This window comes from Erigeron canadensis, chromosome 2 (assembly GCF_010389155.1).
Source record: "Erigeron canadensis isolate Cc75 chromosome 2, C_canadensis_v1, whole genome shotgun sequence".
NCBI lineage: Eukaryota > Viridiplantae > Streptophyta > Magnoliopsida > Asterales > Asteraceae > Erigeron > Erigeron canadensis.
In genome coordinates, this window is record NC_057762.1 from 12,989,867 (window position 1) to 13,005,180 (window position 15,314).

The following is a 15,314-nucleotide window of genomic DNA, read 5'->3' on the forward strand; positions in this document are numbered from 1 at the left end:
CATGGCCGTGCTAGTACTGAATCATGATGATTGCAGTCTATTTTGATCACTACAAATCTATATCGAGAAACATAATTTTGAACGATTGTGATTGACATTACCATGTCACAAGTTTAATTGGATATCTAGAAATAAAGGATAAATACTGAAAGAAAACTAGTAGGAGTATAACAATGATGATGTATTGGTTATACTAGGTATGTCTTCAAGACACACCGATATTATCATGTATGTGCAAGTGGGAGTCTGTTGGATATATGCACACGGGTTGGCTAAAGGTTTGACCGTGGTGCACTATAATTCAAAGATATGTCCATGACATGAATAATATATATATATATAAAGTCCATTATCCTATTCGGTCACACACAAAGGCCGGTCGATAATTGATTAATGTACCTTCAAAGAGAGATTGAATTAATCAGACATTTTGTTAATGGTCTAAATTGATTATTTATGTTTTGTGTTTGGTTTAATGATGTAGTTAAATATTCAACTACTAATTAACCTAACACAATGTCTAGCATTTTATGATTACAAATAAGTGTATTGTTTTATATTTATGCAAATATAAATTCACATGTTACTTGACTAGACATATAAAAGGTGTGTAAATAAAATAAAATGGTTATTGCTTTTGTCTTGGTGTTGGGTGTGAGAAACCGTAAGGTTCCATAGGGAATCTCAAATTTTTGCATGCCAAAACAAGAAATATAAGGACAAGTCTTTTTATGAGTCAAGACACACCTTTTCTAGTACACTTAATTTCTCTCTTGAAAAACACTCTCACTCTCTCACTCTCGGCTCTCCCTCTCTCACATATATATCATCTGCCGATTTGGGCAGAATTGGGGCATGTCATTTTATCCATTTCAAAGGGGTATTTGATTTTATATATTAACATACATAGATTGTAGTGTTAATTTTGGGGTAAAAGAACCGTATATATAAGGGTGTTTAGAGGATCGAGTTTAAATCAAGAAGGTGCTAAGGATCGAGATCGGAACTTTAGGTGTCTCCCCGAATAGAGAGATTCTATTTTGAATCTAATTGCATCTTCCATAAGGAAATCTTCAACGGTATATTTTCTTGTATTCATTCTCTTGAACTTTTGTTTGACGAGATGATCCATGGGATTGGTTTCGGTTGCTAGAAAATTTTAATATGCTATTGTTTATTGATTGCATGCTTCTTTTGCGTTAATTAGAACCGAAATCCATCATATATACCTTAAATGCCAGAAAAATCATTCCATCAATAAAATTATTCCAGCAGTTTCGAAAGATACAATCATTCAATCAATAGAATTGTCTTATAAAAAATCAAGAAATATCCGCTTGACCACAAAAATTTTGTACAAACGATTTGGAACCATATAAATAAAGATTCAAACTTTATGCAAAAATATTGATTGGATATATAGATATATACCTTAAATGTCAGATATCACTTAGTACGAAGTTAAGCATTTAACCGCTACTTCTAATTCCGCCATAATATATTTGACAACTACATGAGTCCAAGTGGTCTTCATATTTTCTTTTCCATCTGTAATAACACAGCTCATGTAAGCATTTCATCAAACACTTTAAGAACATAACTTTAAAATAAAAGTATGAGTACAAATACACTTGCAATTACCTACGTTCTCTTCTAACTTTTAGTCTAATCTCGTCAAGTCTTTGCCCCACATTTAATTGTCATTCCAACTTGTTAGAATCCAGCAAATTTCCAAGCCCGGTGTTTTATGCGAAAAACATAAAAATGATGGAATACATAAAATGGATTAAAACTCATAAAAATTGATAAACCCTCCCACTTATGTGATAACTAATAAGCACAATAAGATTAGAAAATGCTTAAAATATTCATCTTCATAATTACTCAAAAAACAATATGATCAAGAGTAAATTACAAGTTTCGTCCCCGAAGTTGACACATTTTCACTTTTCGTCCTTTAAGTGAAAAAATTACAATTTTGACCTTAAAGTTGGCAGATTTTTTCAATTATTGTCCCTCGCCAAACGTCGTTAAGTTTCAGCCGTTAAGTCGGACACGTGCAACACACGTGAGGGACTGAAACTGCAAAAAATTACAAGTTCAGGGACGAAAACTAAAATTTATTTTTCTATTGTCATCGTCTTCATCTTCTCCGGCTGACTTTTGTCGGAAAATTTGCCGGAAAACTTAAAATGCCGATATCTCACTCGTTTCTTCGAATTAGACCTGAAACCACCAAACTTCTCTAAATTAATTTCCGCACGAATCCTAACAAAAAAAAAAATCTTAAAATGCCGATATTTCATGAAATGTAAATGAAAAACATCGTAAATGAAGTTATAACCAAGACCCAGTTGACCAAAAAAATTAACAAACTAGCATAGAACTTGTACGAACAGGCAACTTTGAGTGCAAATAACTTATAACCGAAACGAGATCCAATGAATCGGTTGTCACACCCGAATTCTTTGTACCTCAATCTACTAATCTAACTATTGTAACAGCTTAATAACCTTAACGATTGACCAGTAAATTGTATCGAAACCGTACGATGAAACTAACATCTAACTAAATCGCCAAAAATGAAAGGTAACGAATCGCTATGAAACTTAACACAATACTAGATGAATCAATAGTAAAGTTGTAACAACTTTCAGAATGAGATTTCGACGTAAGGATTTCACGAATAACGGATTTAAAGTTTCTATACAAAATATAGAACAAGTGCTATAATTAACCAAATGGCGAACTGTAAATTGCTTTGAACTTCTATTACATAAACTAAGAATCGGGTGACGATGATCGGAATTTTTGATCTGAAATATTTGAGTTGCAGGGGCTTGTAAGGCATCCTGGTCCTTTCGTCCCTCTTTGCTTCCTCTTTATATATATTTCTAATTTTTCGATCTTATGTCTTTGCCTCATTGACAAAAACCGAACCCACATGAAGGTCTCTCCCCATTTTGTATTTTTCTTTTTGGTGCAGAGCTTATGGAATAATAAATGAGGCACACCATTGGTGTCTTAGTGAGGAGCACGTACACCTAATCCAACATGGACTTATTTGCGAAAACATAAATATTGCATTCTTGGAACAAGCTAAATCGTACAGAAATATTGCTCCATTGGTGTCTTAGTGAGGAGCACGTACACCTAATCCAACATGGACTTATTTGCGAAAACAGAAATATTGCATTCTTGGAACAAGCTAAATCGTACAGAAATATTGCTCAAAATCCATGTTATGGGTATTTTGAGTTTTCCGACAAGGGTTGGATCTGAAATCTTTTGGTTAGGATTCATGCGGAAATTAAGTTTGAGAAGTTTGGTGGTTGTTTCGTGGTCTAATTCGAAGAAACGAGTGAGATCAGCATTTTAAGTTTTTCAGCGAATTTTCCGACGAAAGTCATCCAGAAAAGAAGAAGATAATGACAACAGAAAAATAAATATCAGTTTTCGTCCCTGAACTTGTCATTTTTTGCAGTTTCAGTCCCTCACGTGTGTTGCACGTGTCCTACTTAACGGCTGAAACTTAACGACGTTTGGCGAGGGACGATGATTGAATAAATCTGTCAACTTTAAGGTCAAAATTGTAATTTTTTCACTTAAGGGACGAAAAGTGAAAAACGTGTCAACTTCAGAGACGAAAAGTGTAATTTACTTTATGATCAATATTAATAATTCATACAAACACATATACATAAACTAAGTAGAAGCAAATCCTTAAAATAAATAAACAAACATGTAATATAACTAAATCGATATATATAACAAAAAGCTATAGATTAATAACTATATAACAATATGCAATAAATAAAAAAAATTAAATTACTATGTTAAATTTTTCAATCATTATACATGGAGGAAAAAAATGACTTAAGAAATTTAAGAAGGCTAGATAAAGACTTGAATGACAAATATTTGTAATAGTAATGAAAAATGAGAAACAGTCAATTGATATTTGTTAGAGAAACCCCAAACCGTTGTAGGTGAGAAGATAAGGGTACATTTGGTAGGGACAAATCTAAAGAAATAAAATGAAGCACGGAAATGAAATAGAGAGAAATAAAATTAAGGGAGAATTTCAATATTTTTTTTGTTTGGTAATAACAGAGAAATTAATACGAGAAATGAGTGAAAAATTATTTCTTATCTTTGGTTAAATAAGTAGAGAAATGAAAATAGAATCTTATGCCAATAATTTTATTTATTTTAATTTTTAACATCTAAAATTTGTTATATTCTAATTAATTGATTAAACTGAAAAGAGTTTGGTAACAAAATTTGCTATCCTAGTAAATTATGATATAAAAAACGGTTCCACTTTCCTTTCCTAATAAAGGCTACCACAAACCTTCTTTCATCTCGTCACTCTCTTTTCCATCGCCACTCACCAGATTCCGGTGATTTCATCGACTTCCATTTCTTACTTTTTTTTTTTCTTTTCATCCATTTATAATGATGATTTCAAAACACAATCATAACCACCATCTTCACCGGAGATCTCGACATTGATGGAGATTCCGATAACAATCCTTCCGGCGATGATGAAGAAGACGACGAAGAACTGAAGAAAAAGACGTCAACCTCATCGATGCCGAATGGAACATTTCTACCTCCTCCGGCGCCGTTGATGCTGCACTATCGATGTCTCCGACACCACCGGGAAACAAACGGGGTAAGGATCAGATGGTTACTCAACTTTTTATAAGTCTGGAAAATGTATATGGTATTTTTGTACCGATGTTTAAAAATAGAATAAAGAAACTGAAAAATTGATTTCTCCGTCTTCTAATTTATATAGCTAAAAGGGGGAGAAAATGATTTCCTTCACTTAAGTTAGTGTAACTTAATTTCTCTAAGAAATCCATTTCTCTGTGTACTCATTTCTCCTGTATTTCTTTGTTGTACCAAACAAAGGAAATTATATTATTTCCATTTTCTGGCTTGAATTCCCTCTACCAAACATGCCCAGAATTGATGGCTAGAGAGTTCATTAGTTCCAGCAGATGAAAAGCAACAAATTAATGACTCCTCTTTAAATGAGCTTATGTTGTTATTGAATTTCGATTATCTATAACTAATGCCATATATATACACATTTGACACAACACCACCATGTAGACCACTATGTCCACTCTTGATAATTACATGTGCATTAAACTATAATAAGCATGCATTTGCCGATCCAAACTAAACATCATCAACTAGTTAAGTAATAATATCTAACCATTAATCACTCTAATATGTAAATGCAAAATGAATGCAAAATACATAATGTACCAAAATAATGAACCCTATTAAGTACCCTAAATAACCCCATTAAGTACCCATTAATAAAAATTAAAAATCGGCAAAATGTTCCACCTCTTGATCCAACTTATATATATATATATATAATTATTAAAACAGTAGGAAACCGAGCTTTCTAAATCATTCTTCAAACTCAAAATTATTCTAAAAAATTGTCACGTAAGATTTATGTTATGTGGTGTCTCCATCAATTTTCCACAATATTTATATGTGAAAAAGAAGAAACTATATTTATTTCATTATTTAGATTCAATTTTATAAGGCAAGTATAACTCTTTCATTATATTAAAAAAAGATTTGCCATGCACATTATTGTTTCCCATCGATCAACTAGCACAAAGTTTATTTTGTATACTAATGCATAAAACAATAAATTTTGTCATCATTTCCTTTAATAAAATGTTTACCAAAGTTTCTAACGAAAATTTCATACATGACCATTTAATGTTTTGATGTTTATGTGAACTCTTTTAATAATATTAATATTTTAATATCATATATAAAACTCTTTTGTTACGTGATTCATAATTTATTTATTTTCCTCTAAGTGAATTTTGAGTAAATTCGGGTTGCACAACTACAAGAAAATAAGGTTTACTATTTCAAATTCTTATGGATTTAGTATTTTAGCTTGAAGGTTTTTATGGGGGTGGTTGTTTGTTTGATAAGTTGTAAGATGACCCCTCATATCATATTTAACTTCATAAACATTGAAGAACGTAAATGTTATGTAGTATTTGGTGTAAATAGGTTTTTCGTTGATATGTAATTGTGTTTTTGCTACAAAAATGTTTATGGATATTTTTGTTTTAGTAGAAAGTCATTCTTAAATACATGTAGCTTTATTTATTTGCTTCTATTAAATTATGTATTTTTTGCATCATCTAATTTTCTTTTTTCCGTTTTTATCTAAATTATATTTATGTGTAAACATTATTTCTCATCTTCGTATGTATCTCCAAAACATTTTGATAATTTGATATATTTATTATATTCATATTTAACATTGTTTTGTTTTTATTAATGTGTTTGCAAAATAGATAATAATCGCATTGAACTAATTAAACAAAATATTAGTTATTGTGTGTGTCTACGTCAAAGAGTTTAAATTAACACTAACCTAACAATAACTTATAATATTTCGCGCATCGCGCGGGGTAAAAGACCTAGTATATATATATATATATCCCCCTTTTCAAACTAAAGGAGACCGCAAAGGTTGCGTCACTTTGTTGACGTGTTGACCATTGGCCAAATCCACATTGGAAGTATGACATCTTTGATGACCAATTTGATGTGTTTATAATGGTGTTTTTAGTGTGTGTGGGAGGCAGAAGGCGGGAGGTGAAGTGAATTGAAAGAGTTTGGGCGGGACTTTGGCTCGAGGGACAAGTTGGATATATTTTGATTTAATTTAATTTAAAATTGTGATAATTCTGATTTTTAGGTATTAGGGTGATGGTAGTAGTACAATTTAATTTAATTTAAAATTGTGATAATTCTAATTTTTAGGTATTAGGGTGATTGTAGTAGTACAATGTGATTAGAGTAGTTGTCTCACAAGTATTTAATGCAAATTGTTTCCCCCATACATTTCCGGCGCATGCTCTGTTTCATGCAGGAATATGTAAATATATATGCCAACATATATGCATACATACACAGAGATATTATATATATTTTATAAAAGAAAAGTACAACATAATATGGGGAACCTAATTTTGTAGTTGACACCTACTGTGCAACATGTACCTTCCCATCTCTATAGTTGTGATCATAGAGAAATTCAAAATCAAGAAAGAGAGTGTTTTAATTTGTGTTGACCAAGCCGGATTACTCACATCCAAAATAGTCTCATCCGAAAATTAATTTTTCTCTATTAGGTTTTCCCATCCATTAGGTATGGCCAATAACAAGATTACATATGTGAACGAACTTGATGCGTCTCTAAATTGATTGAACATGAAGGTAAGGATAATTCGTCGATGGATCAATCCGGTGCAGAAGCTGGAGATGGTTTTGGTTGACGAGAAGGTAACCTATTTATTGTGTCTACATTTATTATATATTTATTATAAAATATACAGTTATAACTGTTAGAGCACATAAAGTGCACAATTTGTTGTCCGATGCAATAATTCTAAAAGGCTGAGAAATTCGTACAATTATGCTTACGAAGTTTAAGTTCGTAAGAACTATTAAGTTAGTAAGGCCCAACTCGTTTGTACGAATTTGACAGCCCAGTCTGTTTATACAACCTATAAATATAAGTCTTAGGTCACGAATTTAGGTTGATGATTTAGTTGCAACATAAAGTCATTCACTAGGTTCTCGAGGTAGAGATCTATACCTCGAGATACCGCCCAAACTATCACGATTCGTCTCAATGATTGTAATCCGTAATCATTGTAGATGTTGTTCATACGGATTCATCTTGTAATCATATGATTAATGATAGTATTTTTGTGTTTATCTCCTGTTCTTATTATCTTCGTGTGTGTTTATCATGATAATCATTAATTAACCCTAAAGACGATCATAGACGGATTCCGCACATCTATGATTGTTAGATCTCGTGTTAATCGATCCGGGAACGTGCTGAAACACGTTTTCACAATAACCTTGCATCATACTTTCAACATGGAAAACCAATTTTTTCAGGGTGGGAAGATTCAATGTTCAGTGAAAAAAGATCTGGTTCCTATCTTTGATCACCAGATCAAAGAGGATATGGCTGTGTTGATTAAGAGGTTTGGTGTTGGTCAGTCTGATGACCCTTTCCCTGTGGTCAAAAATAATTTGAAGTGTAATTTTTACAGAAGCACCGAGGTGCAGGCTGGTGTCCCTTTCAGTGGTGATCCATATGCCTTTTCATTCTTGCCTTTCGATGAGATTACTGTTAAAAAAGCTAGAGATGACGACACATTGAATATTGGTTAGTATATATACTAGAATTTTTAACTCAATACACATTTATCGTTTGAACATCTTCACTTTTTATGTTATGTTGTTTCACAGATGTGATTGGTTGTGTCACTTGGTGTGGAAATCTAGAGTTGTTCAAATCACAAAAAGGGGAATGGAAGAAGTTTATGCTGGAACTCAAAGATTTGGAGTAAGTACCCACATGATATATATTTATATATATTGTAAAATTTACTTTTTCTTTTGGTTTAAGAATCTGTCAGTTGAAAACAATCTGTTCTAAATCAGGAAAGGATATTTGTTAGTACATGGAATTTAGGTTTTGTATTCTTGTCAGAATATGTAAATCGAGTATAAGAGTATTGAATGCAAACTACATTTATGAATAATCATTGGTAATATTTATATACCCAATATTTTATATAAGTTTGCCAAAAACAACAGATTTTTCAATTTCTATATTGTAGGGGTAACACACAACGCTGCACTTTGTGGAATGACTATGCAGTTCAATTTAATGACTATGTGGAGAAGAACAAATCTGGAGAGCATGTTATCACCATCATGCAACATGTCATCCTTAACGAATTTAGGGGTAAGTTTCGTATATGTATATGCTGTTAAGTGCACAATGAAAATGTTAGGTAACTCTTTTCTTTGTTATTTTTTGCAGAAAATGTGACAGTTCAATCTAATAAGTTTGGAACACGAATCTTCATAAATGAAGATATCCAACAAGCTCATGATTTTAGGAAGAGGTTAAATATGCATGTTTTCAATATTAAATACATAGCAAACTAACTAAATCTTAATAGATGAATATATCCTTTAAGATATGTTACTTATTTTTGTGTTGTTTCCAAACATGATAGGTTGATAGTGCAAGAAGGAGCTACTCAAACATCTAATGCATCTCTGTCAACTCAGACTTTGTACCCTAATCGACTAGAATTTTTGCTAAACAGTGAAAAAAAACACTTGGATGAAGTTAGAGAGGCTGAACAGGTATAACATGATATTTAGTATATTATATACTAAAGTGTACAAATTATTTGTAATAAAAACTTGTGTTTTTATTTTCAGGTTGGGGAGTGTGGTGTTGTTGCTACAATAGCAATGCTTGAAAAGGAGTTTGGATGGTTCTTTATTGGTTGCCAAAAATGTCTGAAGAAAGTTGTGAGTAAAAGTGAATACTTGCAGGTTGCTCCTGAAGAAGATGTGACTGAGGAGCTTATGAATTCTCCCGCTGATAGTATATGGTGTCGAAAAGAGAAAAAAATGGCCACACAAGTTGGTCCAAGGTAAATATTTATAAATAAGCATATAAAATTGAAACACAGATATATTTGTTATGTTTGGTGTTTTGTGTCTTATAGATGTTGCTACATATTTTAGGTTCAGGGTTACCATGAGAGTACAAGACAACACCGGCAGTGCATCGTTTGTGATGTGGGATCGAGATGTCCAAAAGCTTCTAGGCTTAAATGCGGCTGATATCCGTCAAAGACAAGTGAACAACAATGAAGAGGACAACTACCCTCATGAGCTTGATGGGCTACTTAACCAGAAAGTAGCTTTTAAGATCAAAATAGACGACTACAATGTCAAACACAAGGATGGGGCTTATACTATTAATAAAATTTGTGATGATCCGGATATCATTGCTGAGTTAATCTCCCAAGATGCCAACAATGAGGTACTCAAACAAGCATAAGTTATAATTTCCGTTTTTTTAATTTTAAAGTAATGGGTATGAGTGTTATGTAACATGCATCTTTAATATAATGAATGATATTTAGGTGATACAAGATACAACAATGCAAGCGGTGATACAAGAGGCGATACAAGAGGGTACAATTCCAGAGGTGTCAACTGTGAAACTCGGTGATGAGTCACTGTCTGGTCTGGATTCGAAGGTATTTTTTTGCCAATAACCATTTAATTGTTGGGTGTCAATGATAAACAAATTAGCATACTTAAACAATAATAATACGTACATAGTTGGGGTGTGGTGTGTTTGCAGGATGCATTCTCGGTTACCGGCGATTCTTTAGCTGCAGAGATTGAGAAAGACTCTGAAACTAATTACTTGATGAAAAGTTTGTACCCTTGATGAAAAGTGTAATCTTTTGCAACAACTGACTGTTAACAGCGGAATCACCAGCATGCATCATCCTACGATACTCCAAACCACCACTACAAAATACTTGAACACCAAACATGCATTCCTCTTTCAAAGTAAAACACACAGTACCAAATACTTTAAAAGGATCACTTTTTACAAACTTTTTCCAACAAGTTCCAGAAAGCAAACAACTACCATCATCTAAACGTGTACCCCAAATCTTATGTGTCTTCCCCCTACTATCAACCAAATTCATACAAAACAATAATTCTTGTGGAAACAGATTGCCAAATATCTATGGTATCACCTAAACAACACAATCAGAATAAATATTTCATCTTTCCAATTCTTAGAGTCATACACATAAAATTAAATAATAATGAAAAACTCTATTGGTAAACAACAACTAACCAGTTTCTTTTCAAACTCCTTAATATCTCCACATTTCAACAGAAATTGGTATTTAAACTCCAACAACTATGAATACAAATGAAATAAACCCAACAAAATTATAAAAAATCAAATATTTTATTAGCTAAGACAGATTATGCCAAATATGAACTTCTAAAACCCTAAAATAAAAGGGTACCTTAATATATTGGTAAACAACGTGGACAAACACGTATATAGTTTTATATATAGATATATACATATATATATAAATATATATATATTTTTGGTATCATCCCAAGATAAAATATGTTTTATTTACAAACAAAAAAACAAACACACATGGTCCCATCCCTCATAACTGGCAACGGATTTCTAAATCACATAATCAATATATAGTCCCCTATTCCCTAAAAGTTTACAAGATTAAACCATTAACCCCAAAACCCTAAAAAAAACTGCTCCCAAAATAGAGCCGTAATAATTTTAAATAATGACACAATAACGTAACAAAGATAAGAACATACTTTTAGTAAATAATATTAGCAGACATTCACAATATTAATGAAATAAAATAAAGAAAAATAAAACATACTTTTTTAGACATGGTTTTCTGATAGAGAAAAGTGAAGCACGGATGATTTTGTGTGGTGGTCCAGAGATTAGGATTAGATTATGTGATTTTATTTTTTTACCGTGTATTTAAGATATTTACAAAAACAACCCTATACTTCCGGTCTTAAACAATTCTGCTAAAAGCTAAGTATGTAAACATGTTAAATAAGTATACATAATAAATAAACACATGTTTTTAAATGTTTTAAATTATACTAATGAATTTACACAAAAGATTAGTCAACTAAAATTGGTTAATTTAAATTGTAATTAAAAAAACACATTACAATTGTATGACCATAAATATTATGTTCTTATAAGTGAAACTATTTACAGTTTTTTCATCGTTTACATCGAAATATGTAAATGAAATATATGTGTACTTAATAGTATAAATGTAGTATTACATACTTTGTCTTCTCGAATTTGAATGTATCATCAAGTATTTTAAGTGATCATTTCTACACTGACAACAATTGCAGGCATTTTCAAAATTAAATACAATTCTTAATTTTATAACATTTATTTAAATATTTTCTATACATTGTACTATATTATATTCAAATCAATTTTATTAGTTTCTACAAAATTTTATTAAATTTAATTTTTTATAAACTAGCCCGCGGTTTCTCGCAGGATAAAAATCTAGTATATATATATATAGGGAAAAGGGAATATAAGGTTGTCCGACACCTAAGCTTAGGTGTGAAACCCCTCACATACTAATATTTTATTGTTTCTTTTTTAATGAATAAATGTATGGGACCCCATGATTTTTATGGATTAAAAAAACAATATGTGAGTGTTCCACACCTAAGTTTATATACCCGACAACCTTATATTTTCATCCCCATATATATATATATATATATAATGAAGTAACACCAAATGTTTTGTAGACCATTCCCTTAGGAAATGGTTAAGTTTTTATTGAAATGTTTCAACGAAATATATCTAAATCAAAATAATAAAGTCAAATTAAATAAAACAATATACGAAGATAAATAGAAGTTTGTAATCAAAGGAATAACACGACTAATATTCCTTAAGAATGGTTAACTTCCATTATAATAATCTAGATGGTACAAATGTAACAAAAGAATTAATGATATACTTCCATAACATGTAGGAAAAGAAACTTTTTGTAAATGATCTATCCTTTCAATTCCCATTTCTAATTTGTTGCTTCTTTGCAATCACAAGGTCGCTGTTACAAGTAATTAACCATAATTTTGTGGTGATTCATCACCCAAAAATTAGTTGGTTCATTCGAACTTCGAAGTGATTCATCACCCACAAATTGTAGTTCTGGGTCGATATATGTGTGGATACGTGTATGCTTGCCTTCCCAAAACACCCAAATATTCTTTATAAATCGACTTCCGGTACACCATCAAGAAGAACTTTAGTATCTGGCTCATCGCTCAAGATCGATCATATCTTCCTAGGAAACAATTTAAGAGAGACCTCATTCGTCCATGTTGCTTACAACAACGATAACAACAATGCTCAATCCCATAAAAAACGAGATATAACCGCCACTACCCGAGGGTAAAGAGACATCTTATCCATGACAATATATGAGTAATCATCAAAATGTGATGGCGCACACACCAACTGCACATAGAGAGGTGGATGTTTACAAGTTACTTGAAGGAGCTGACTCAAGTCTTGTTACTAATAGATCCAAGGCTTCTTTCATCCAAGAATATTGGCACACTTCCTTAGCTTTTGGTACACTCACCCAAACTCTTTGACGAATGTTTTTCTCGGGCCAAAAGTCTAGTTGCTCCTTGACAAGTAACGGAAACATATGCCCTTCATAATATCCATCATTGCCTTTGCTCTTGAAGCACCATTTACCCAATACGCCCTATAATATAAAAATTCAAGATACATAAATCATTAATTGAACATTCGTAATGCAGTTAATCAAAGCAAAGTGATAAAGCTACTACAAGTTTTAGCCATTTACAACAATGTTTGCTTTGTACAGTTTACAGTTGTCCCTTTGCAGAAAAATATGTATATTTGTTGTAGTCGGCTTTATTTATCATTTCCTTGATCAAATAGAACACTTGACTATGACTATTTCTTCCTTTTTTTTTCTACAATTAAAAAGACCTCAAAAGACAATAAGAAAATGTCAAAATTTGGTACCTCAACTATTCCAAAGACTCCAGCTTCCTCTAAGGATTCTCTAAGAGCAGCTTCTTTGATCGATTCATCAGATTCCCATCCTCCCTGATATTAATATTTTTAAGATATGTTAAATCATAGCAATAGTAACGATAATTAATCTCTTAAATAATAATTATATAAAAGCTTATTAGTACAATATCTATCATGTATCTATACCTTGGGAAATAACATTCCTTTGCCTTTTCTTTGTGCACTAATGACAAGAACTTCTAATGCATCCTCTATGTTCCTGTCTGGCCCCATATTAACTATTCTGTATGGTATACATCTGTATCAAATTCAAAACCACCAATTTAGCATACATTCCAGCTATATTTACCAAACACAGCATACATATAATAATAATAATAATAATACAATCATTTATTTTTTCTACATAAATAGAAATTGAATGATATGGGTACTTACCCAACAACTTGGCGTTGACCGTGATTATAACGCTGCAACTGACGGCCACTTCGAGAAACCATGGATACCATATTCATTAGTTCCATTTCAATAAGCAAACAATTAAAAATAAGATGGGATATATATATATATATATAGATATAGATTGGAAAAATGAAAGGATGGATGGATGGGAGAAAAAGGTATTAATATGAGAAGATAATAGAAGGTGAAGGTTTTTTGTTTGTGCTAGAAATAAGATTTTTATTTTTGATATATAGACATAGGATCACACGGAGACAAAAGTAGAATAACGTTATAATATAATAATAATAGTTGTAGTATTAAGTAAGGAAAAATAATAAAAATAAAGTAAAACAGCGTTTGGAGTACGAAGGACTGTAAGAGGGGATGGAAAAATAAAGAGCGCGGATGCGGGGCGGTCCGTATGGAAGGCGTGTTACGTGGCACGTGTATGTCGGCTCAACTTACTTCACGCTGCATTCGATGTCAACGACTATCCACTAGTAGTAGTAACTATCCACTCCAACTTGATTTGATAGTGATGTCGTAGTAGCCCATGTAGTATTTTATTTCAGAGCTACTGTATATCTATATTGTGTAGAGGTCGACTCAATTATGATATCAAATATAACCATAGTGACTCACTTATTAATTTATTTTGAGTTACGTTATATTATACTACTCATTGGTCCACATCATGCGACGGTGTGGTGATGGTGATGACGACGGTGAAGATAATGGGTGATGGTTACGACGCCTGGTGATGATGACAGCGATAGTGATGGAGGCGGTGTGGTAAAATAATTGGTATATAAAAGAACGTAGTATAGTTATTTTAAGGGTTGTATGATTTATGTTTTAAATAATTAAGGGTACTATAGATATTAGTATTCAAAATAGTGAATTAACAAAAGGATTAGTTTGGGTAGATCAAGTTTTTTTTTGAAAAATGATTGGGTTAAGTACTTTATAAGAGCATCTCCAATGGAGAGGTTGATAAAAGTTTTTTACAATTACATTAAGCTTTAAAAAAAGCTTTGATCCATTGGAGTAAAGACTTTTTATACAATGACTTGATAAACTTCAAGTCGTTTGAGGAGAACAACATTATCTTTCTTCTAAACTATATTACTAAAAACGTTTCAAAGACTTTTTTTTGATGATTTATCATTGGAGAAAAAGTTTTATGAAAAACGTTTTTATAATAAGTTTTTGATAAAAAGGTTTTAAAAAACAACCATTGTAGATGTTATAAGGTAGTTAGAACTTAGAAGTATAGATATAAATAAAGAAAAGTGAATATGTGGTTGTTATGTATCCAAGTTATATATAA

The 15,314-nt window shown here is 31.7% G+C and overlaps 3 protein-coding genes across 7 annotated transcripts; 2 read left to right on the top strand and 1 right to left on the bottom strand.

Moving 5' to 3' along the window:
* Nucleotides 1-762: 762 nt before the first annotated feature.
* Nucleotides 763-10,421, top strand: LOC122588595. 5 transcript variants are annotated; one of them, XM_043760740.1, is made up of 11 exons: nt 763-1,079; nt 7,282-7,347; nt 8,133-8,248; nt 8,332-8,428; nt 8,706-8,833; nt 8,912-8,996; nt 9,111-9,243; nt 9,322-9,539; nt 9,634-9,934; nt 10,038-10,154; nt 10,262-10,421. In XM_043760740.1, exons 4-11 carry the CDS (start codon nt 8,406-8,408, stop codon nt 10,349-10,351), a joined length of 1,095 nt encoding a protein of 364 aa, XP_043616675.1. In that variant the 5' UTR covers nt 763-1,079; nt 7,282-7,347; nt 8,133-8,248; nt 8,332-8,405; the 3' UTR covers nt 10,352-10,421. The 5 variants fall into 5 exon arrangements, with proteins under 5 accessions (XP_043616675.1, XP_043616676.1, XP_043616677.1 ...); XM_043760739.1 differs by lacking the exon at nt 763-1,079 and adding an exon at nt 4,433-4,678; XM_043760741.1 differs by lacking the exon at nt 7,282-7,347.
* LOC122587734 lies at nt 7,276-8,253 on the top strand. The gene is made up of 2 exons (XM_043759896.1): nt 7,276-7,347; nt 7,975-8,253. The coding sequence occupies exons 1-2, from the start codon at nt 7,276-7,278 to the stop codon at nt 8,251-8,253; spliced, it is 351 nt and encodes a 116-aa protein (XP_043615831.1).
* Nucleotides 10,422-12,407: 1,986 nt separating the features above from the next.
* LOC122587298 (nudix hydrolase 17, mitochondrial-like) lies at nt 12,408-14,213 on the bottom strand. Its single transcript, XM_043759425.1, has 4 exons — nt 13,979-14,213; nt 13,727-13,838; nt 13,529-13,612; nt 12,408-13,241 (listed from the first exon to the last, which is right to left on the bottom strand). The coding sequence occupies exons 1-4, from the start codon at nt 14,062-14,064 to the stop codon at nt 13,008-13,010; spliced, it is 516 nt and encodes a 171-aa protein (XP_043615360.1). The 5' UTR covers nt 14,065-14,213; the 3' UTR covers nt 12,408-13,007.
* Between the last annotated feature and the right edge of the window lie 1,101 nt (nt 14,214-15,314).